The 21,216-nt window shown below is 29.0% G+C and overlaps 5 protein-coding genes across 5 annotated transcripts; 2 read left to right on the plus strand and 3 right to left on the minus strand.

Annotated features, from left to right (window-relative positions):
• Nucleotides 1-68: 68 nt before the first annotated feature.
• LOC145751432 (protein DDI1 homolog 2-like) lies at nucleotides 69-3,473 on the minus strand. The gene is made up of 6 exons (XM_082567575.1): nucleotides 3,094-3,473; nucleotides 2,793-2,974; nucleotides 2,412-2,620; nucleotides 1,494-1,734; nucleotides 1,060-1,234; nucleotides 69-572 (listed from the first exon to the last, which is right to left on the minus strand). The coding sequence occupies exons 1-6, from the start codon at nucleotides 3,400-3,402 to the stop codon at nucleotides 339-341; spliced, it is 1,350 nt and encodes a 449-aa protein (XP_082423701.1). The 5' UTR covers nucleotides 3,403-3,473; the 3' UTR covers nucleotides 69-338.
• Nucleotides 3,474-4,434: 961 nt separating this feature from the next.
• On the plus strand, nucleotides 4,435-7,540 carry LOC145752788 (translocating chain-associated membrane protein 1-like). The gene is made up of 10 exons (XM_082569128.1): nucleotides 4,435-4,632; nucleotides 4,728-4,818; nucleotides 4,945-5,054; nucleotides 5,169-5,285; nucleotides 5,364-5,453; nucleotides 5,650-5,774; nucleotides 6,024-6,134; nucleotides 6,226-6,369; nucleotides 6,557-6,705; nucleotides 6,852-7,540. Exons 1-10 carry the CDS (start codon nucleotides 4,510-4,512, stop codon nucleotides 6,926-6,928), a joined length of 1,137 nt encoding a protein of 378 aa, XP_082425254.1. The 5' UTR covers nucleotides 4,435-4,509; the 3' UTR covers nucleotides 6,929-7,540.
• Nucleotides 7,541-10,308: 2,768 nt separating this feature from the next.
• LOC145763217 (uncharacterized) lies at nucleotides 10,309-13,337 on the minus strand. Its single transcript, XM_082574739.1, has 4 exons — nucleotides 13,188-13,337; nucleotides 11,643-12,017; nucleotides 10,706-11,507; nucleotides 10,309-10,521 (listed from the first exon to the last, which is right to left on the minus strand). The coding sequence occupies exons 2-4, from the start codon at nucleotides 12,015-12,017 to the stop codon at nucleotides 10,391-10,393; spliced, it is 1,308 nt and encodes a 435-aa protein (XP_082430865.1). The 5' UTR covers nucleotides 13,188-13,337; the 3' UTR covers nucleotides 10,309-10,390.
• A 2,683-nt stretch (nucleotides 13,338-16,020) lies between these two features.
• LOC145764042 (uncharacterized) lies at nucleotides 16,021-17,922 on the plus strand. The gene is made up of 5 exons (XM_082575611.1): nucleotides 16,021-16,079; nucleotides 16,271-16,438; nucleotides 16,601-16,764; nucleotides 16,977-17,134; nucleotides 17,494-17,922. Exons 1-5 carry the CDS (start codon nucleotides 16,021-16,023, stop codon nucleotides 17,920-17,922), a joined length of 978 nt encoding a protein of 325 aa, XP_082431737.1.
• A 154-nt stretch (nucleotides 17,923-18,076) lies between these two features.
• LOC145759614 (glucose-induced degradation protein 8 homolog) lies at nucleotides 18,077-20,604 on the minus strand. Its single transcript, XM_082573464.1, has 4 exons — nucleotides 20,403-20,604; nucleotides 19,435-19,617; nucleotides 18,878-19,075; nucleotides 18,077-18,631 (listed from the first exon to the last, which is right to left on the minus strand). Exons 1-4 carry the CDS (start codon nucleotides 20,541-20,543, stop codon nucleotides 18,467-18,469), a joined length of 687 nt encoding a protein of 228 aa, XP_082429590.1. The 5' UTR covers nucleotides 20,544-20,604; the 3' UTR covers nucleotides 18,077-18,466.
• Nucleotides 20,605-21,216: the final 612 nt, after the last annotated feature.

Genomic DNA, 21,216 nt, shown 5'->3' on the forward strand with positions numbered 1-21,216 from the left:
CGATATAGTTTTTAATTCACCAAGCAAGGTTAAGATAAAAGTTGGGTTTTGTATTTTTAAAACGCGGATAAAAGTTAAAGTTTATTTATGAAAAAACAATATTGCAAAAAAGCGAACTGTTAAATATTAGTCTTGAGGATTAGTAACTTATCCTAGTTTATTACTTATGAGTATATTGTTACACCATCGACCAGTCTGTAGTATCTTTAATGGTTACGGAATGTTAAATAAAAAATTAGCAGTACGAACTGCTATGGTGCACTTCATTTCATAGATTTAAAATTAAAAAAAACACAGACTAAAAAGTAAAGCGTCTATTTTGCATTTTCATAGTGTAATTATTTTGAAAAGTTTTTCTTCATAACTAAGCTGAGGGTAGCTCTCTGCAAATCGTTAGAACATGCTTCCAATTCGCTTTGTGCTTCAGACCGAGTGAACCCCATCTCAATAAGTTGGTTTACGTTACTTTCAGAAGCTGTTGTGATCGAGTTGTTATCTGATTTAGGTAATTTAGCAACAGGAACTTCGGTAGAGCTAGTAGAAGCATGCTTAGCAGCGTCACTGGCAGATTCCTGGAATATAAAAATTATTGGAAAGTCAAAAAAGTTTAACTATAAAAGTTGGCAAATAAATATCTTGTTTTCCAATATTTTTGGACATCCTCTTTTTTGGTGTCATGAGTTTTCTGTTTTATTAATCTTCTCCTTTTTATCTTAGTTTTTGTACTATTCTTTGGTTTACTGGGTTTATCGGTCTAAGACTGGTATACACTATATTTTTAAAACTACACTTCAATGTATAGCTATTGCTAGCTTTATAAATCATATTTCTAAGTTTTACTTTCTAACTCATGCATACGTGCTATTCTAAAGCTTATAACAAAGTTTGATAAAACAAAAAGTTAATAAAAGATAATATAAATCAGTTTGAAAATATTAAAAGTTGTCTTTAAGAGAACTAACTGTATATACAATTTCAGTCTTATAACCCATTACAGTCTAAATCATTGAATCCACAATTTAACTATATGTTTTTGTTTACTTTATATAAAAACTTTACCATTAAAGCCTGTTGTATTTGTTCTTCCTCTTCTTTCTTCTTATTTTCAGGATTCGCTTTCGGATCGTGAAGTCTTCCATGAGAGGGAAGCTCACGCTCTGGAAGAAACTTCGTCTTCGTGTTGGAGGAACCAATGGTCAGGGTTGATTCAAGTAAATCAATAACACATTGGTGTCTGGGTTTAAAAACAAGTTTTTCAAATTGTCAAGTTATTTAAATACCGAGGGTATTTTCCAGAAAAAGGGGGATGGGGTTATTAAAAAGTGTCTCATTGTCAGTATTTAGTTTTTAAACAAATAACAACATCCCAACTTAATAGTTAACAAATCATGTGTGGTGTAGCGTAGTAATTAATAAAACCATTTTTTTTCTATTAGTTTTAAATTAAATAAATACCGGTTTGGTTATTTAAGAATAAAAATAATTAAAGCAACCTTTTCAACATATCAAGACCAAGTAGTACTTCCATTGGTTGATCTTCTAATACAGAAAAAGAACACTGTAGAAACACATCCTCGATTTGAATCTGAGCGAGATGAATACGTCCAATTATTTTCTGCGTCCCGACTCCCATTGCAACTCCAGCCCAGCGTTTATCAACTAACCTCATGATATGGCAGCGCTCAGCACATTTTGTGCTCATTATAGTCATTTGCGCTCCAGAATCAACAAAAGCTAAAAATAATTTTAAAATATAATTTACATACAATTAAATTCAACAATTACGATACCAATTATCTATGTTCAAGTTTAATTAAATGTAGGTTATATTAATTTTATGTATATGTTTATATAGGGCACCTTAATTATCTTTATGTGTTACAACTTTTAATCATAAATTAATGGAATAAACTGTTTCCACAAAAGTAAATGTAGACTTTAAACTTCTATCAAAACAAAAACAAAATTTTATATAAAACACAACCATAATTTGGGTGAAAGTAATACTGATTTTCTAAAAGATTAAATGTGGTACCGGAAAAAAGATGTAGTACATAAATGTGCACTTAATAAAATAAACAAATTATATGAACAACAATGAAAATTATAGGCTATTTTTTCACCGATTAACTTATTGTATAGGCTACCATTCCACATATATACAAAAAAAATGTAAATCCTCTAAAAATAGCATATTATTACTAAAAATTACGATTTGGTGTATATAAATTACTATTACAAAAGATTAAAAAATAAGAAAAAAATATGTTTATTTTTGGTTTTTACAATTACTTGTGAGTGCCAAGGCTATAAAAAATCTAATTAAAAACTAAAAAATAAGAAAATTTTAAACTCGAAAACTAGTTTTATTTACATGTAAAATTTTATCTAGAATTTCCTTGTTTATTTACCTTTCACATGGTGGCCATTCACTCTAAGGTTAATCCACAACATCACAACCTGACCAAAACTCTCAGGTGCTTCTTCTATTGCCATGTTCATATTTTCGTCAATGTTTTTACGCTCAATTTCAGCAGCAATTTTCTTTTGTACTTCAGGATCCATTGGGTCAGCATTTAGCATTTGTATCTTCTCCATTTCAGCTTTTTCAACTGCATTTCTATAAGCAATTAGGATTTTTAAAATAAAGTGGTAAATAATAATAATTGTTAGGCAGTTGAGTTAGTAAGTAAGGAAAAGAGATTTATTTTATAGGAATATTTTTTTCCAGATATTAGTTTTTTTTTAATTGTAGGCTATTTAAGCCAAGTTTTAAGCCATGACAAAAAGACCTTATTTTTTGAAGTTCCAGAGTTATTTTTGCTACATCATTTGTCACTATGGCATCAGCTAGGTTTGGATTTCTTTCTTTAAGCAAAGCTAGATCACCGGGATTGTTAATAAAACGATTTCTTAATGTGTTTACTTCATTGCTATTACTTTGGCTCGGCAAAGAAGTAGATTGACCAGGAACCTGAAATTTATTATTATTTATAAAGTATTTTTAAAACAAAATTATTAAAAAATTTGATTTTTTTGTGTATTTATATGATTTATAAGATAGTTAGTTTAATTTGTAGGCTAAATAGTTACCTGTACTCTACTAAAATCAATATGCCTCATTCTTGGACTAGAAGCATTTGCTGTTGAATTATTTAATCTTGGGGCTTGTTGGATAACAGTTGGTTGTATAATAAACATGTCATTTTCACTAACTTTATAAGCTTGCAGTGTTTTGGTACCATCCATTAACGCTTTGTTATTTAATAATAGTTGAATGTTAGCTGAAGGTATTCCACTTTCCAGTGCACACATTGCTTTAAACTCAATTAAAGTAAGCTCTGGTCCAATGCTTAAGCTAAAACTTTTTTCATTTGATGGATTGTACACGCTAACCAACATTTTAATTTTTAAAAGACAGAAAATAGTAAAACTGAAAGTATAAACAGTTAACAGCTTATTAAATTGACATAAAAACCTATAAAACAAAGAATAATTAAATCAAAACAAGATATATTTCGACTAGCAGACTTAGTGAATTTTTAGCAGTTACATACATTTACATATTTTAAAAAAACATATTTTTTAATTTATTAAACAAAACGAACGTTAAGAAAGATATTGCAAGCAAATAAGCAATACCAAAAAGCGGAAAAGAAGGAAAAAACGAAACTTACTAAAAACCTGAAAAAATAACTGCAAAAATATATTTTTTAGTTCAACCTATTTCCCTTTTTAAAAATCAAAGTATTGTAATTTCTTACATTAAACTGTTAAATTTAAATAAAAAAATAGCGTACAAAACAAACTTAACGCAATAAGTATTATTTTTTTATTTAAATATTTAACCTAATAATTTTTTAAAGCAGTAAACACCGCCTAAAATCAATTCCTACATCGATATGCCCGAGTAAGTTATTTTCTTCACGAAAAAGGCAATTGGCTACGTGTTCGACGTGTTAAATGACGTATCTCGCTTTCAAAATTAAATTTTCGCTTCGGGTTTCTATTTGTAAATTATATTATTAAGTAGCGGCAATGTTTTAAGAAAAAATAATAAAAACAAAAATATTTGGGTTCAATTTTAATTAAACATTTCTTAGTAACATGTTAGTTTTGCTTAGGAATTTATGCTTATTTAACAGAGAAGCAAAAACGAGATATGCAAATTTGTAAATTTACGTAATGTTTTTTTAAACTTTTGTTTTAATAATTTCATACACCTGTTCGTTTCTTTGAAAGATGCGTTAAAACTGTTTGTCAATTTATAGGAAACTTTATATGCTGTAGAATTTGTAAATTTCACTGAACAGTTTAGATAATAACTAATAAAAATTATCTTTGCACTTTACATACACTTTAAGCTAAAATTAAAAAAACAAATAAATGTTTGATACTTTTACCTAAACTATCTCATGAAAAAATAACACAAATATTTTTTTAAAACCAAGGCTTTTTTTTAGCTATTTTTTGTGTAATATACTCAGGTAAAATCTTAACTTAATTAAAATGGGACTCCCAAGAAAGAAGCCTAAGAATCCCCCAATTATGAGCCATGAATTTGTGATTCAAAACCATGCTGATATTTTGGCTTGTTCTGCAATTTTTATTGCCATGGGTTTATTAGCTGAGGTATATATATTTTTAATAAACTTTTTATTCAATCTTTTTTTTTAATTTTTATTTAAAGTTGTTTCTAAACAATATCAATTTTTTTATTTATTTAGAGCACAGCAAAGTTATGCAAACCATTTATTTTCCTACAATATGGAATCACTGAAGAGGTTGCTGAAGATTCAGAAACTACAAATGAACCAGGTTTATTAGTTAAAAACAAGTTCTCTATATATTAATTTTTTTTTTAATCACAATTTTATAATTAGTCCACTTGTAATTTTTTATAAGCTTGCAAACTCAGATTTTTAGCTTTAATTTTTCTTACAGAAAAGCCCCCAACCGAATTTGGACGTGGTATTTTGGATATTTTTATTATTTCTTTCATGGCAACAATGATGATTGTAGTACAGGCTGTTATTCAGGAATATGTTGTAGATGTAAGTTGTCAAGTGTTCATATATTTTGTATAGTAATCATTTTGTACCCATAGTGTTTTGATGTGTATGTAATAAGAAGTTGTTTATGTGATAAATTTTTTTTTTAATTTTTAGAAATTGTCACGAAAACTTCATCTGTCGAAGACGAAAAATAGCAAATTTAGTGAATCTTGCCAACTGCTTGTCTGGTTCATTGTTACCATTGGTTGGACTGTTCGATTATTACTTCAGGTAATATAAAATAAACTAATTTTCATTAGAAATTTTCTGATTTTAATCCGAATAAAGCTTTTTTAAATTGAATTTTAGAATGGATTTGTTCGAAATGTATCGTTGCTGTGGGAAGATTATCCACACTCAGTTTTATCCTGGGAAACTAAACTGTATTTACTCATGCAAGTAAGTTGTAACTATGTTAATTTATAAATTTTTCTTGACCAAAAAAAATTTTTCAATGCCTGTTTTTTATGTGTAGTAGTATTTAAAGGTTTATATAATAAGTCTATTGTTGGATAATTGGAAATTAGTATCAACAATGTATATACTGTGTTAAAGAAGATTATTTCTATTTAACAAAGGGCTTTGTTTTACTTAGATTGCGTACTGGGTCCATATGTATCCTGAATTATATTTCCAAAAAGCAAGAAAAGAGGAAATCCCCAATCGAATTCAATATTATACTTTAAACCTAATCTTTATTGGCATGGCTTACATCCTACAGTAAGTAATAAGTTAAACTTAATTTATGTAAAAATGCATACGTGGCTTTTTTAATTTTTTTTCGGTATAAAATCTAAGTAATTATTAGTCTTTGTGCTACTATGCAACAAAGTATAATTATAGTTCTACACCATTGTATATAATACTATATTGTACTGTTATATAAAAAACCCTATATTTATCAAAATCTTACGTTAGGAATTATACAACTTTACATTTTTTTAATTTTATAATATTTTCAAATTATAGATTTTGGAGAATTGGAATGATGATAAGCGTAATGCATTTTGCTGCTGAGGCTATTTTTCATGCCAGCCGAATTTTTTATTTTTCAGAAAAAAATGAAATTTCTAATTCTGGGTTTGTCTGTTTTTTATAGTTTAAAGGTCCAATACCCACAGGAATATATGGACATTAATTTTTAAAAATTGAAATTTTTACCCTTTTTTAGATTTGCTGTCTGGGGTGTTTTATTTCCAGTAGTTCGACTTTTAATTCTTGCTCTTACTTTCCTTGTATTCTGGTTTGGACTTGGCCGAGCTGCCGAACAGGGAATCGATCTTTCCACTGGAAATTTTAATTCATTTTTTGTAAGGTAGGGTGAACCAGAAATCAACTAATGTTAAGCGTAATACCACTTGTAAAAAAATATATATATAATGATACAAAAAAATGCCTAAAAATCTTATAAGTTAAACAAAACCATGCCTAACAATATCAAAAATAAAATGACTAAGTATAAAAACTAGTTAAAAGTAGTGCTAACTTTATTTTTGTTTTAGAATGACTTGCATATCCAGCCTTTGTCTTCTACAAGTTTGGTTAATGTGGCCATTTATTCAACTTCGGTTGAGAAAGACGAGGGAAGAAAAACAAGAAAAAAAGAAAATCGCTGCCTTATCTACAGTTAAAACTAAACAGAAAAAATCACGTGAGTCATGTTTTATAACAAAAAATTTATAATAATCCCGGGTAAATTTTAGATCAAAAATTTATTGCTATTACCTTTGTATTAAGATGTACTTGGTATTATAAATGTTTTGTTTTCAAGTAAAATTAGCTGTTTTAATTTTTTAGAGAAAAAATCGGATGATGTTGCAGACTCAAACAACGGGGTTTCAACAAGATCCTCAGGGAAAATGAAGAAGAACTAAGGATCGAAATTCCGGAATACAACAAAATGTTGTTCCAGATAATTTTATGGTGAAGGGGTGCAAAAAACAATTGCAATCTTGTTTTAATTTAATTTTAAAATTTTCAAAGTTTTACTAAATTTGCAATACCAATATAAAAATGTTTATCATCCTTAAATTTAGAAAAAAAATTCTACAAAACTAAAGCATTTTTTTTGTTTTCGACAATCATTTTTTTAAATATATTTTACAGCTAACAAATTTCAGAATATTTTAAATTTGAGTTTTAAAGTTGATAATTTTGCCCAATAAATAATTTTTTATTTGTAGTCTTTTTTATGATGATAAATAAATAAACGCTGTAAATTAGCCATTTTTATAAAAAAAATTCACTAAAAAACACACAACTATAATAGGGGTAAACATTTTAAAAATATGAACTAAATTTTTTAAAAAGGAAACCTGGCGTTTTACTGTTTTCTTTCGTTGCCATATACCATGCTTGACTTTTTATTTGTTTATGTACAATACGTTTTGATATTTTTGTGCAGAATTTAATGCTTAAATTTGTTATGAAAAGAAATGTACATTTTGGTACAGGAGTTTTAATAAAATTAGGTGTGATGACGGGAATTTTGGTTATTTTTACTACCGTTAGATGTCAGTCTTAAGCTTCCACTAAAATTAGGTATTTTCGTAAAATAATCATGAAAAAAACGATTTAATTGAAAAAAATCAAGGATTTTGCATATAAATTACACACAAAACTAATCTAACAATCAGTATAGAATATAAGGTACATAATAACTACACCTTTATTATAAATTTTAAACCCAACTTACCGCTTACAAAATTAGGATTTAAACCCCATATCAAATTTCATTCATAGTCTTTGTTTTAAAGATACAAAATATTCAGTTGTTTTAACAAATACGATTAAAGTTTAGATCACCACATGGGCTGTCTGATCAGTTTGTTTGATTTTAGGCTTACTAAATCGTCAAAAAACTTTTTATTTTAACGATTAGTAACTGTCAAATTAAATGGCAGGAAAAAATAAGAGGCCGTTACAGTGGTCGATAATTAATTGCACTCTATTTAAAATTGTTTTAGTATTAAACTTACCTATTAGTCATCTACATTTACTTGTTTATTGTGACCACGAAATATAGCTCTCAAGCTGTCGCGTTGTGTCTATTCAAAATATTATGTATAGCATAATGCTGCAACAACAAAATTATTAGTAACGTTTTTCCAATCATAACCTGCTACTAATTGACCTAAACACGTGTTTAAAAAGATACCCGAAACAAAATGGTGCACAAGTTTTGTCAAGGCTGCTCAATTTTGTGTAGGTTGCAACTTTAGCTCTTGCGGGCAAATCAGTATTTTTATTTTATTGTCATATCAATTATGAAGTCAAAAGGCCCACGTCAATCGCATCATTACCAGTCCATCGGTTTCGTTTGCATTTTTACTCGGCCTTCTCCCATGACAGACTTACATGAAGTTCTGACCGCCGCATGTCTAGGCTTTGTTTACTAATCACTTTATACCACACTGATTCAGTCATGCCTAAAATCTTAAACGCAAAGAAAACAACAACTTATATAATCAAGTTAAACTGGCACTAAAACGTGTTACAGTTTTAAATAGAAAGTGATCGTTTCTTTGTGTTTCGGATATACAATTTTAAGAAGATAGTATCCAATAATTACTTTATTTGTGGGTAAGGTTATATTAGCTTAACCCGGATTTAAAGATTATTCTTCATTGGCATTCATTTTAATGATGAAAAATGTTATATCTGGTGTTCGTGCGTTGTTATCGTCGCTGTCAGAATCTGCTGATACTGGCCGAAGTAAATTAAGCAGCCTGACATGAACACCAAAGTGAACCCTAAAACTTGAATGTCCAAGGTGTCCACTTACACATTACAAAACACCAAGAACTTAGTTTTTACCGCAAAAATTAGCTCGCAAGTAAGCTAATTTGTCTTTTCTAAGGCTGAAGAAATCCAGTTGCCAGCTTTAACGCAATCCTATTACCTGGCCTTAGTTTAGCGTTAAGTCATTGATGGATGTCTCTTCACATTTAGATCAAGCGTGACCTTGTCTTTCGCTAACTGTTGGCCCCTACAAGCCAATAGTTGAAATTTGTAAATCACACTTTAGGCCATATTTGACCCGCGATGTCACGCAAACATAGGCTGTTTCCGAATGTCCTAATGCTGCAAACAAGTCGAAGTTAATTGCACAAATTTGACACTTGATTGATGAGGATAAATATTTCGTAAACTGACGATAAGTTTTGTTATAGTCACAAAAATAAATTCAAATTGTTAAAAAATAAAACAACAAAAATTATATAACACCTTATATGTTTACATATTATATCACAAAAAAAAGAAATGTGTATTTTTACAGCTACTTGTTTTTCGCATTTTATTTTCAAGTAACACGTCATAATTGTGTTAAAATTGCGGTAAATTAACTGCTCGGTTGCCTAATGGGATTAGATATGTTTGTAGCAACAAAGCGATGGACTTGTGCTCAGTCGGACGAAGATGTATTGTTTAAACAAAGGCTAAGCGTCAGGCTGGTATGTATGTTTAGCCCATGTTACATGTATCCTTCCGCAAATTTGCACTGTCGTTTCGTTTACGGTAGGGTATCGTTATGCAAATTTGCACTGAAAAGCAACAATCGGAAAGATTAAAATCTGCCAGACTGGCCTTAGTAAGAACATCCTTAGATTGTTATCTCAATGTCAAGGGCTAATGTTGGTGATCATACGCGTGTCCAGTCTAAAGGTCAAGTGCAAAACAAGGCCATTTTGAAAAGAAACCATAAACTGTTCGCTTATATACACATGTTTCCCACCTGTGAGCTAAATCCTGATTGATTAGTCTACCCTTTACCCACAACGTGTTGCATAAATGTAAATCTTTTAGTATCCGTTACTGTTTAATTACCAAGTATTGCATTTAAAGTAAACTGATACCAAACAAGCAAAGGTTTTGGGAAATAGCGGTTAAGGCAAAACAAACCAAAAACGCAACATTTGTAAACCATTATACTTTGTTTATGCTTTGTTGGCTTAAAAATACAACAGAATTACAAAATGCATTTACATTTATAATCCAACGTCAACAGCTTTGTTTTTTTTCACTGTTTGCATTTTGAGCAAAGACAATGACTGATAACTGACACCCCGACATGGTGGCCATCAAGAAACAGAACTCATGACCTACGTAACCTTGCAAAGATTAGTCAGTTCCTTTGCGATAACGCAAGAAAATTAAAATGGTAAAAAAAAGAAAGTAAACAGGGAAAATTTACGCTACTTTCTAATTTATAATTAATCACAATTTTTTTACCTAGAATAAAATTCAAAAGCGGTCCCTTAATTAAATTTATTCTTTAAAACAACTTTCGTTTATGAAAAACAGAAATATTAATTTATTCGGTTTATAATAAAATATTATGGTGAAGTACTGAAAGTGCTTGAGCCCGGGCTATTGTCTGATTTAAATCCGTCAGAACCACCAGTATTATGATTAAAATCGAATCCTGATGTACGAAAACCGTTTGAATATTGAGCCCTGTTTAAAGCTGTAAAACAAATAGATTAATGACAACGCGATGTTACATTTTTTACTACAATTTAATAGATATTTTAGTTTAAAAAATGTTATAAAATAATATCTCCAAAAATATTAAACAGTCATAATCATTTTTTTAGACATATCAAAAAACAGTTTTTTACAAGAATTATAAAAACTATACAACTACTTACGACTAGTTCGTTGCTGACAATATTTTAATGATTGCGTCCCCACACACGAAGGATTATTTTGAAACGAGTTAAATTGTTTTTGTCTTCCGTTTATCTGCGCTGAAGTAAAACCAGTTTTGGGATTTTCGTGACCAAATATTTCATAGCAATTGCCTGGTTCTTTTATTCCATGTTTACTTGGATATCTATGGTTAGTGTTGCAGAATTGTGTGTGAAAACTTCTGTTTAAATGTGATGTATTTCCCTTTTGTAATTCTGAAGTAAAGTTTAAATTTCTCGTCGAATTTACAACCTTTTTTGGTTGTGTTTGATACCTACAATCTGCAAAATGAGTTCTGCTTTTTAATTGATTCGAATTGGATGAGAAAAATTGGTCGTTTTTGTTGGAAAATCCCTCGTTATTTTGATATGTGTTTTCTTCCCATGCTAAAACCGATGCATTTGAGTTTAAAGTTTTAGACGAATTATCCTTACTATAATAAGTACAAGATGGGTTGTTAAAGTTTGTAGTTTTCGACATAATTTGAGACCCAATAATAGTAACTTCTCTGACAGTTGATTTATTAAAGGGTGATGTAAATTCCGATTTAACTGTATTGTTAGAATCAGATGTTTCTTTTACAAGAGTTGTAGTAATGTTGCTTGATGCAGTTTTGTTGGTTTCGTTGTTATTTTGAGTAGATTCGTGTTTTTTCGATGTGTCATCGCCACAATTTTTTGATGGATTTTTGGTTTCTTTTTCGACCCCAAGAATTCGTTGTAAATGTTTAATATATTGTATTGCGCCGCGTAATGTTTCAACCTACAGATAAAAGGTAAATGTACATTAATACGTACGCTAAAATTAGTAAAGATTACAACTAAAAAATTCAATAAAAAACAGTTTGCCAACTGAACTTTGAAAACATTTTAATATAAATTGTTTTATTTAATTGACCTTGCTTAGTCTTTTCTCAGCATATTCATCAGGCAAATGTTCCCTTAACCTCGTGTAACCTTCATTTACACATTTAACCCTTTGTCGTTCTCGCTCATTCCGTTTTCGTATAAACGCTGGTTCGAACTCGTACATTCCATAAGCAGCGTGGAATGGAAAATAGGGTAAGCGGGATGCAAACGCAGCAGGGTCTGACGCGTATTTTGGGTCTAAATAACTTTCAATTCCACTAGCAAAGACTGGGTGGATCGGGGGGAAAATAAAGGTTTCGCGGGAGTAGGGGTTAGTTTTGTACGGCGTCGCTGGGTAAGATTCGTCGGGGTGAAAAGCGGCAGCCATTTGTTGCATTTCGTTGGCGTTGTAATTATTTTCCATCTAAACAAAATAAAATAATTTTAGAATCTGTCCTAAACTTGAAGTTTTATATTGTAAAAAATAAAGTAAAAATTTAACAAGTTAAATGATATAAAACTGACTATAAAAAACGTAAATATTACGCATTTTTAAGATGCAAACAATTTTAATCGTTTTCTACTCAATTATAATAGTCTCGTATAAGAATTATTTTAGCTTTATATGTTAAAAAAAAATTGTTTTCTTTCGAAAAATTAATTAAAAAAATATGTAAAATTTAAAAACTTGCAAGTAACTTGTTTAATTTGCTTGAAATCAATAATTATAATTTTCAATTTTTTTATTTAAAATTATGACTATCTTTGTTTAAATTTAAACACTTCTGCGTTATATTAAATCTGCTAAATTACCCTTAGAATTTAAAGTAATGTTGACACGATATAACGCTTACTTGAACTTGGGAATTAAATGTTGAAACATTAAACCCTAACTCGGAAATAAAAAAAAATAATTAAAAAAAACGATTTTATATTTTTCTAAAATTAAATTTTACGGAACTTTATTAAAATGGCGATTTATAATTTTTTTCGATAATAAATATTTTAGAACATAAATCTAATACGCGTTTTAAATTTATAAAACTTTAATAATTTTGCTTATAAAATTTTCTAATAAACCCTATTTTTAATTAATTTTACATAAACATTTTGCTTAGCCCTCTTATAGCGCTGTAGACTAAATATTCATATTTCCCTTTCGGATATTTTCAGTTTAACAGAATATCTTTCGCTTGTAGCACCTGGCATTTACATTTTACTGTCAATTTAGTTTCGTATTTATTATAAGCTGTACAAACAAATAATCTTTACAAATAAATCTTGTCTTTAAAAATTAAATAGCCACAACATGTTATTCTTTCGCTTGTGTTTCGAAAATTATGATATTTACATTTTATTAATTTTTTTTAAACCTAAATTAAGAAATATTTTATTTACACAAAAAAAAATATTAACTTTTATGTCAAGTTTTAGAAATAATAAAATTTTGATAACTTTTAATTGGGTTAAAAATATTCTTGAAATTAATAGCGTATATAGTATTTATAAAAACTAAAACACAATTTTAAATATCGCAGGTATTTAAAAAAAAATACAAAATTTAAAAAAAAATACGATTTAACTTTAAACTCACCTTTTGTTATTGTTCTGTTAACATGTGTTAAATTGGTTTTAGCTCGCGGTTCGCTTTCGTCACGGTCTTTGAATTAAAAACCTTATTACGTCAGAAATATATCACCCTATGTAAAATTTTTGGGGTTGAAAAATTTAATCACAGCCTAAAAATTTGATCAGCTAAAATATTAGAATTCTCATAAGTTATGTCTTTTATATAAACATCACATATGGTTATATATAGAAACAGCTGTAAGGATATTTTCTGTTTAACTATAGTACGTTTTTTGTACCCTAACCTATTTCTTTGATGTTTAGTATCGTAAACTGACGATCTCTAAGTGGTTAGCTTACTTATTCCGACAACACTTAAGAAAAATCAAAATAAGTTCTGTAGTTTATAGAAACGCCCGCGCTTGAACAAAGCTTAAAAAAGGCAAAAATACCAGTTTAGCTTAAGTTATATATGATAAATAAAACATATTTAACTTAATACTTGATAAAGTACGAATTTTTTTAAATATAAAAGCGTTTTGCGAAGTAATCTAAAATATAAATATCGCCCACTTCACATAGCGTCTATACGTGCGCCTCTCTCAGCGTTTTATTTTATGTTTTATTCCAGTACTCGAATCATCTGAAAAATATTCTTGTTTGGGGCGATTTCAGTTGTTTTACATCGAGTGTTCTCCATTGAAGCACTGTTGACTGGCTGCGACCGTTTTTTGAGTGTCATCGGCTAGAATGCCAACGCAAATTACTAGCAAGTGACTTTTTCTTTCATATTCGCGCAAACTCTTTTAACGCCCGATTATTAATAAAAAATTAAAAAAAAAAATTATTTTATATTAATATACATAAGATTTTTACATATTAAAAAAATAAAATCGTTCATACAAATAAATTAAATTATGAATTAAACAAACATAAACATTTTTAAATCAAATAAAGATTGTTTAATATATATTGGTCATTAAACTTGCAGATTTCATATGAAAAGATTAAATATAACTTAAACTAAATTTCTACATAGAATTGTTTTACTTAATTTTGAATAGCTTTTATCACATTATTAAATAATAATTGATTTAGTTCTATACTAATTTGAAAGCTGTACTTTCTGTGGTAATATAAAACTTACAAAACAACCCATAATAAATTCTAAAATAACGTTTTATTAATTATCAAAATGTATATATTTCTTACACTCATTACCGCTAAAAAACCTAAGCATAAAAAGCTTACATAATTTTTATATATCAACAAATTATACTTCGATAATTATTTCGACTGCACTTGTTTCAAAACAGTAACAGTTTCTACCGATTAGCAACCATTTAAGCAAATCCCCATAACGTTCAACACAAGGATTAGAACAACGATAGGTTAGGTTAAGGTCATGTGCTTAAGGGGTTGTTATGGGTTACCATTTATTTAAGGCTCGTGCCAAAATCAAATAAAAGAAAATTATAAATCTCTTTAATTTTTACAGGTTGGAACAGAAATTAGTAAACAACAAATTTGTTTATTTCTACATACATTGAAAAATTAGTTCAATTTTAATGATTTAACGGTAATTTAATTATATAAATATATATAAATAGTTGTTGTAAAACATAATTAAGACAATAATTCTATATGCTTGTATTAGGGCAGTCCATATTTACCTAATGAACAATTTAATAGACAACCGTATTCAATTTAAAATACAAAAACAAAAATTCTAGTTTGTTGTGGCCAGTTGCTCGCTGACCCGTACTATTTGACCCCTAAACTAAGTAATTGACCCTTTGACCTTCAAGCATCTGGTCATTTGGCGACTACAGCTATGGACTTGCTTTTAAATATAAACTGTACCACTTGAAATTTGTGATTTTTCAAGTGCCAGTCGGATTTGCAAATAGAGGTTATCATTTTTGGTGTAGCCTTAACAAAATGCCAAAAAAAAAAATTATGTTTTTTTTAATTGTGCTTAAACACCTATTATACCTAAAACATTATGTTTTATAAAATAAGCCTTTTCATTTGTAAAACTTTTTGTTTAAAAATTTGTAAGACGCTTAGTTAGGTCACTGCAAAAAAATTCCCTTTTTTTCACCTAGCGGTTATAAAAAACCTAGGGTACCATGATTTTCCAATACTATTTTTAAGTGGCAAGTTTACTCGATTTAAGAGGTTTTTATTAAAATATTGCTGGTTGCAATATGGTTGCAACCAAAAATATAAAAATGCCAAAAAACTGATGAACAATAATAGCAAAAGCATAAAGTTGATTGATAATTAACATGTGATCTGAACGAAAAATTATCGTCTTTCTAATGTAATAAATAATTGATTAATCATAGTTGTTACGTCACAGTCCTGATGTTGCATCGTAGTTTTATACAAGAAATTGTGGTCGAGTTTTAAATGCATAATTTAAAAGTTAGTGCTGTTTGGACAGAAGAAAGAATGATATAAAAATGATAAACAACACGCCTTTTAAAAGGCAGGCATTAGTTTTAATTTTGTAAAGATTTGTGCGCACAGGAAATTAAAACTTAGTTAACGGTAAGGTAAGTAATGTTATTTCTATAAAAAAATTGACAAATGGATGAATTATTTAATTTTTTTTGGTTCTGTTTATTATTTAAATTAATTTTCTATTCTAATGATGTCATAGCTTAAAAAAACTAATTAACTTTCGTATAGCTAATCTTTACATAATAAGGAAATATGTTATATTAAATAATAAAATCATATGAAAAAGATTAGATATTTAAAATAACTTGATTTTCTACAGATTTAAAAAAAATTGCCTTTTTTATTTTAATTTGTATAAATTCAATCTAATGAAGTTGCCTTCCATAAATATGAACAGTAGTGAAAATATACCAACTACAGAACAACATACTCAGACTAATGGAACTAGGTGAGAAAAAACTAGCTTGCCTGTAAAAATCTGTATAAGGTTTATTGAAATTATATTTGAACAACAATTAAATATTTTATAAAACTGTTATCTGTGATTTCTAAGTAATAAACTATAGAAAAAAAATTAAACGGTAAAAGTCCATATAAATAATCTTTAGTTGATCTAACTATTACAAATTTTGCTAGCAGGTCTGGTCGTCAGTCTTCTTTGTCAAACGGCACAACCAGCAGAAGACAGAGGGGTGAATCCATCGCTCAAGCGGTAGCACACGCTGTTGGAAACCCAGAAGCCCCAACACGCTATACTACAATGAAAAGAGTAGCTGAAGAGCAGCGTAGACGTGTTAGAGAGCATAGGTAACTAAAATATTTCACCTTTATATTCTATCCACTTCGGCTCAATTAGTGGTGTCTTGGATATTACAAATACAATATTTATGAGCCGTAACTATCTTTAGAAAACAATATAACTTTCTTTTCTTAACTGTCACAAGTAATTCGCTTGATTAAACTTTCTAGAGAGCGGCACATTGAAGAGGAAAGAGCCATTGCAGTTACACGGCGACAGGAAGAACTTAAGACACAAATAAGGTCTGTGATGGATGGGATTTTAGTGGATGTTAGGAAAGATGTTTTACTTATTTTGCAAGAGAGAATGAACGAAGAAAAGAACGAAATAAAAGGTAATTTATCTTACTTTAGCGTTAGGCCTACAATTAATTAAGTTAACTTAAAATGTAATATTGACACTACCATTGAGTTAACCTTTAACAATAGTTTAAGTTAATTTAAAATATATCAAAGTAGGGACTTTTATTTGAATAAATTAAAATTACTTTTTTATTATAAAAAAATAAATTAAACTGACTAAATAAATATTTTTACTGATTTGTAGCTGATCTTCAAAATAAACTTGAGCAAGCTGAAACGGATTTGGCCAACAAAGTTGAAAAGAAAGTAACGAACGGTGAATCGTTTGATATCAGGGTAGCAAAAGCACAAAAAGAATTTGAAACTAGTTTTAACAAAATTCTAAAGTCGGAGCTTGGAAATGTAAGATTTTTTGTATTGTTACCTAACAAGTTTTAACGCCTAACTAGAAACAAACATAAAAAGAAAGTGGAATAAATATAATATTAATATTTAAACACCAATTATGCAATTAAAATTATATGTTTAGTTTTTTAAAAGTAGATTTTTTGTAATATTATTATGCAAAATAGATTTCTAATTCTAGTTTTTTAAAGGGGATTACAAATAAATTTTAAAGATCCCATAAAATCTTTTAGGAATATTAAATTTCTTGAAAAATAAACTATTGACGCAAGTCTTAAAATATCAATTAATTATTAATATCAATAAAAAGTCATCGAAGAACTAAGAATAAAAAAAAAAAAATTTAATTGTTTTAGGTACAAAAAGAAATAAATCACGATATCACTAAAAAACTTGAGCAAGAAAAGAAGAAATGGGAAGACAACTTCAATAAAGATGCTGACAAAAAATTACGAACAGTTGAAGAAGCCATCAGGACTGACTTCCGAGTAGGCCTCGAAGACTCGCAAAAGCAATGTTCTGATATTATCAGCAGCACACAAGAGCGCACTTTAAGTATTGAGCAAAAACTTACCAGTCAAATTGTGGCATCGGAATGTTGCGTTGTAGCGAAAATCGAAGAGTCGCAGACGACGACCCGCGAGATCATCGACGGAAAAATAGCAGAGCGAGACAAAAGCCTTCAAGACGAGTTTAAAAAGGAAACCGATGACTTACACAAGCAGATAGACGAGCTCCGAAATGAAGTTACTCATTTGCAGTCAGAATGTTGCACAATATTGTAAAGCTCTTTTGCTGTAAATATTCAAACTTATTTTTTGACCATTAAATGGCATTTGGATTTTTAATGGGCTTAAGAAAATATCACCAGGCAAAAAAAAAATTTAAAGCAAAATTCATTTAAATAACTCTAAATAAACTTTAAATCAAAAATAAATCTTTTATACCATGTATTTATATTTTTATCTTATAAAAACAATATTGCATTTAAACAAAGGCAATATATTCTTTAAACAAATCTTTTAAAAATTGTTCTTTTTAAAGCTGTACACATCCATATAATAAAGGTGGCAATAGTAAAGCAGTATATATAATTAGAAACTCAAAAAAATATTAAAATTTTTGATAAATTTGTCGGCTTATTAAACCCTTACCCAAAACTGGGATTAGTTAAAGCCCAAAGTATATTATATTTAATATAATACCACATGATAAAAAGCAATAACAATAATATAACAGTGAAAATCCAATATTAACATTAAAATGGTAATCAAGCGTAAGCAAATTTTTGTTGCATAATTTTACAAAAATATTTTAATTTAAAAATCGTCATGAATATTCTCCAGTCCCGATGTTTGTCATCTTCGAATACTTCACTTTCTTTTTATCTAAGTTGTCCTGAGACCACATCAGTAATTTAACAAGGTTTGCTATTTTTGGGACTGCAACATTGTTTTCATAATTGAGGATAGCAGTATTGACACGGCTCCAAGCCTAAAATTTAAAGGCGTTTAAATATATAAGGGTGTTTTTAGCACATAATTGTTAGTTTTTACACTTTTTCTTTATTTATTTATTTATTTTTTTTTTTTTTTTTTTTTTTTTTAACAAAACCATTATTGCTAAACTATTTAGGTGTATGGTAAAGTTAAATTAAATAAATTTTCATCATAAGGTGACTTAAATTAAAAAACAAGACCTTTTTATATTGTCAATAGGTTAAAACCGGAGCATATTTACCTTATGTCTTTGCGATGGCAGGAGAAGGTCGGAAAATGGCGATTGTTCCGGTTTGTCGAACACCAAAAGAGCCAGAGCTCGTTCTAAATCTCCTAAACATTCTGGACTCTGTTCACCACAATCAGAAAGTTGAGTTTGTGCAAATTCTAACGCTTCTTCGGTTTTTGATTCACGAATCAATTCAATTAAATGTTGGAGCTATGTCAGAGGGCAATTTAGATAATTAAAAATATAATATTGTCAATGTCAAAGTAAAATAAATGTTTAAATATTTAAAAAGTGTATAAAAAATGATTATCTTATGTAAAAGTAATCCACTTAACAAAATATGGGTTGTGTACCTATTTATTATTAATGCTTAAAGAAAATTTTACACAAACAAATTTAGTTAAATACACATTACCCTTTAGAAAAAGGGTTAATTTAAGAAAGGGTTAATATTTAAACCAGGGCCTACCTCCTTAAAAAACTGTGTTTTTAAAGCTTTTTTCATGATGCTTATAAAAAAAAATTCTGTAATTGATTTAGGACTTTAAAAACTTCACTTATTTATATACCTGTAAATAAAAGAGTAGAATTCTGTCGTTATCCAAAAGTTCAGGATGAACATCATTAATTAATGAAATTGCTTTCTGAACTGATCCTGATAAAATTGTATCTCTGATTTCAATTCTTGCATCCAAATCATCCAAACAAACTCCAGCATTGATCCCTGCCTCTTCTTCAAACTTTCCCGCAGCCTGTATTTGTATATAGTTTTTTTAAAATAATGATTTTAAAAACAAAATTAAGGTAATAAGATCTCAAAAAAAACAAGGGCAATAACAAAATAGGAATCTCTATTAGCATTGTCCGCCGGTTGAAACAAGTAGAACTAAAATAAAAACGGAAAAAGCAGAATGTACAAGAGAAGATTAGGGTAGGGTTATAAAAATTCCGACCATTCCGCATTTTTTAAACTAGGCGGACGAAGATAATAGAGCTCCCAAAACAGTTTATAAAAAGTAAAATGTCCAATTACCACTGGCTTAAATTTTTTTTTCTCGATGTGGGAAAGTCGACTTTACAATCTAAATATAGAGTAACACGTGTTACCCTGACCCAGTCTCTAGTTGTCTTTGGCAGTTTGAAATATTATATATAATAATTGCCCGATAATTAAGCTGATAATTAAGTGATGGCTCGGCAGGAGTTCGAATACTTCAAACAAATATTTTTATTAAACATCAGATCAGTTATATGCTATTCCAAACTTCTAATATGAGGATTAAATTAGAGATTTAGAAAGCAGTTTAACTATCAGGGAAATAATATCTATAATATCCCAAACTGCCAAAAGCAACTTGAGACTGGGTTGGGGTAACTGATGTTACTCTTTGTTTATTCAGCCTTCCCAAATCGAGGATAAAGAGATATACAAAAAAGTAGAGTTTATAGTTAAATTTTTCTCGAACCTTCCAAATAACATCTTTGTTTTTAATAGCTCTAAGTATTTACCAGAAAACCTAATATTTAAATAACAAACCTCTTTAAATCCTTCAGTAACTAAGTAGTTCATCACCAAACGATTCATAACAGCAGATTCAACATGAAAATTGTCAATTTCTTCACTCCAGGAATCTTTTTCATTGCTCAATGCTGATTCTTCTTCCATTGAAATATCCATATTTACTATTACGAGTTATTCTTGTCTTTTTAAATATCCAATTTGAACAAAATTTGCAACAATGAATGTTGGGTCTGTATTAAAAGGCGGAGTGCAAAATCGGAGGGCGGAAAACGGATTTTTAATACAAAGCTATTACTTTTTTTGTAGAAAAATTATCCTCGATGTGGAAAGGTCAAATGCGCGACCTTAACATGGAGTAACATCAGTTACTCCGACCCAGTCTTGAGTTGACTTTGGCAATTTGAGATATTATATCGAATATAATTGCCCGGTAATTATGCTGCTAATTAAGTGCTGGCTTAACTGGAGTTAACACCGTCTTACTTAAAGGCGCTACAGCATGGGAACAGTGTGGATTAAACCCAGGAACTTATGGTGGTGTAGCAAGTATTCTTGCCACTACACCACGCTTCCGCTACTATGGCACATTTAAATTGCCTCAATGTAAAGGTAATTTCAATTAGCATTGTACACAAAGAAAGGTATATGAGCAACTACCAACGTTTCGTATACAATTACGTTTCGTATACAATTACTCGCTTTTTTAAGTTGCTGATTTTTTGTTAAGTTTGTTGTTATGCTGTATTTTAACAAAGTCGTAATAATTAAGTTGAATTAACGAATATCGTGTACCTTAATTGCTTAACAAATATTGTAGACATTAATTGCT

Source organism: Corella eumyota, chromosome 1 (genome assembly GCF_963082875.1).
Source record: "Corella eumyota chromosome 1, kaCorEumy4.1, whole genome shotgun sequence".
NCBI classification, from domain to species: domain Eukaryota; kingdom Metazoa; phylum Chordata; class Ascidiacea; order Phlebobranchia; family Corellidae; genus Corella; species Corella eumyota.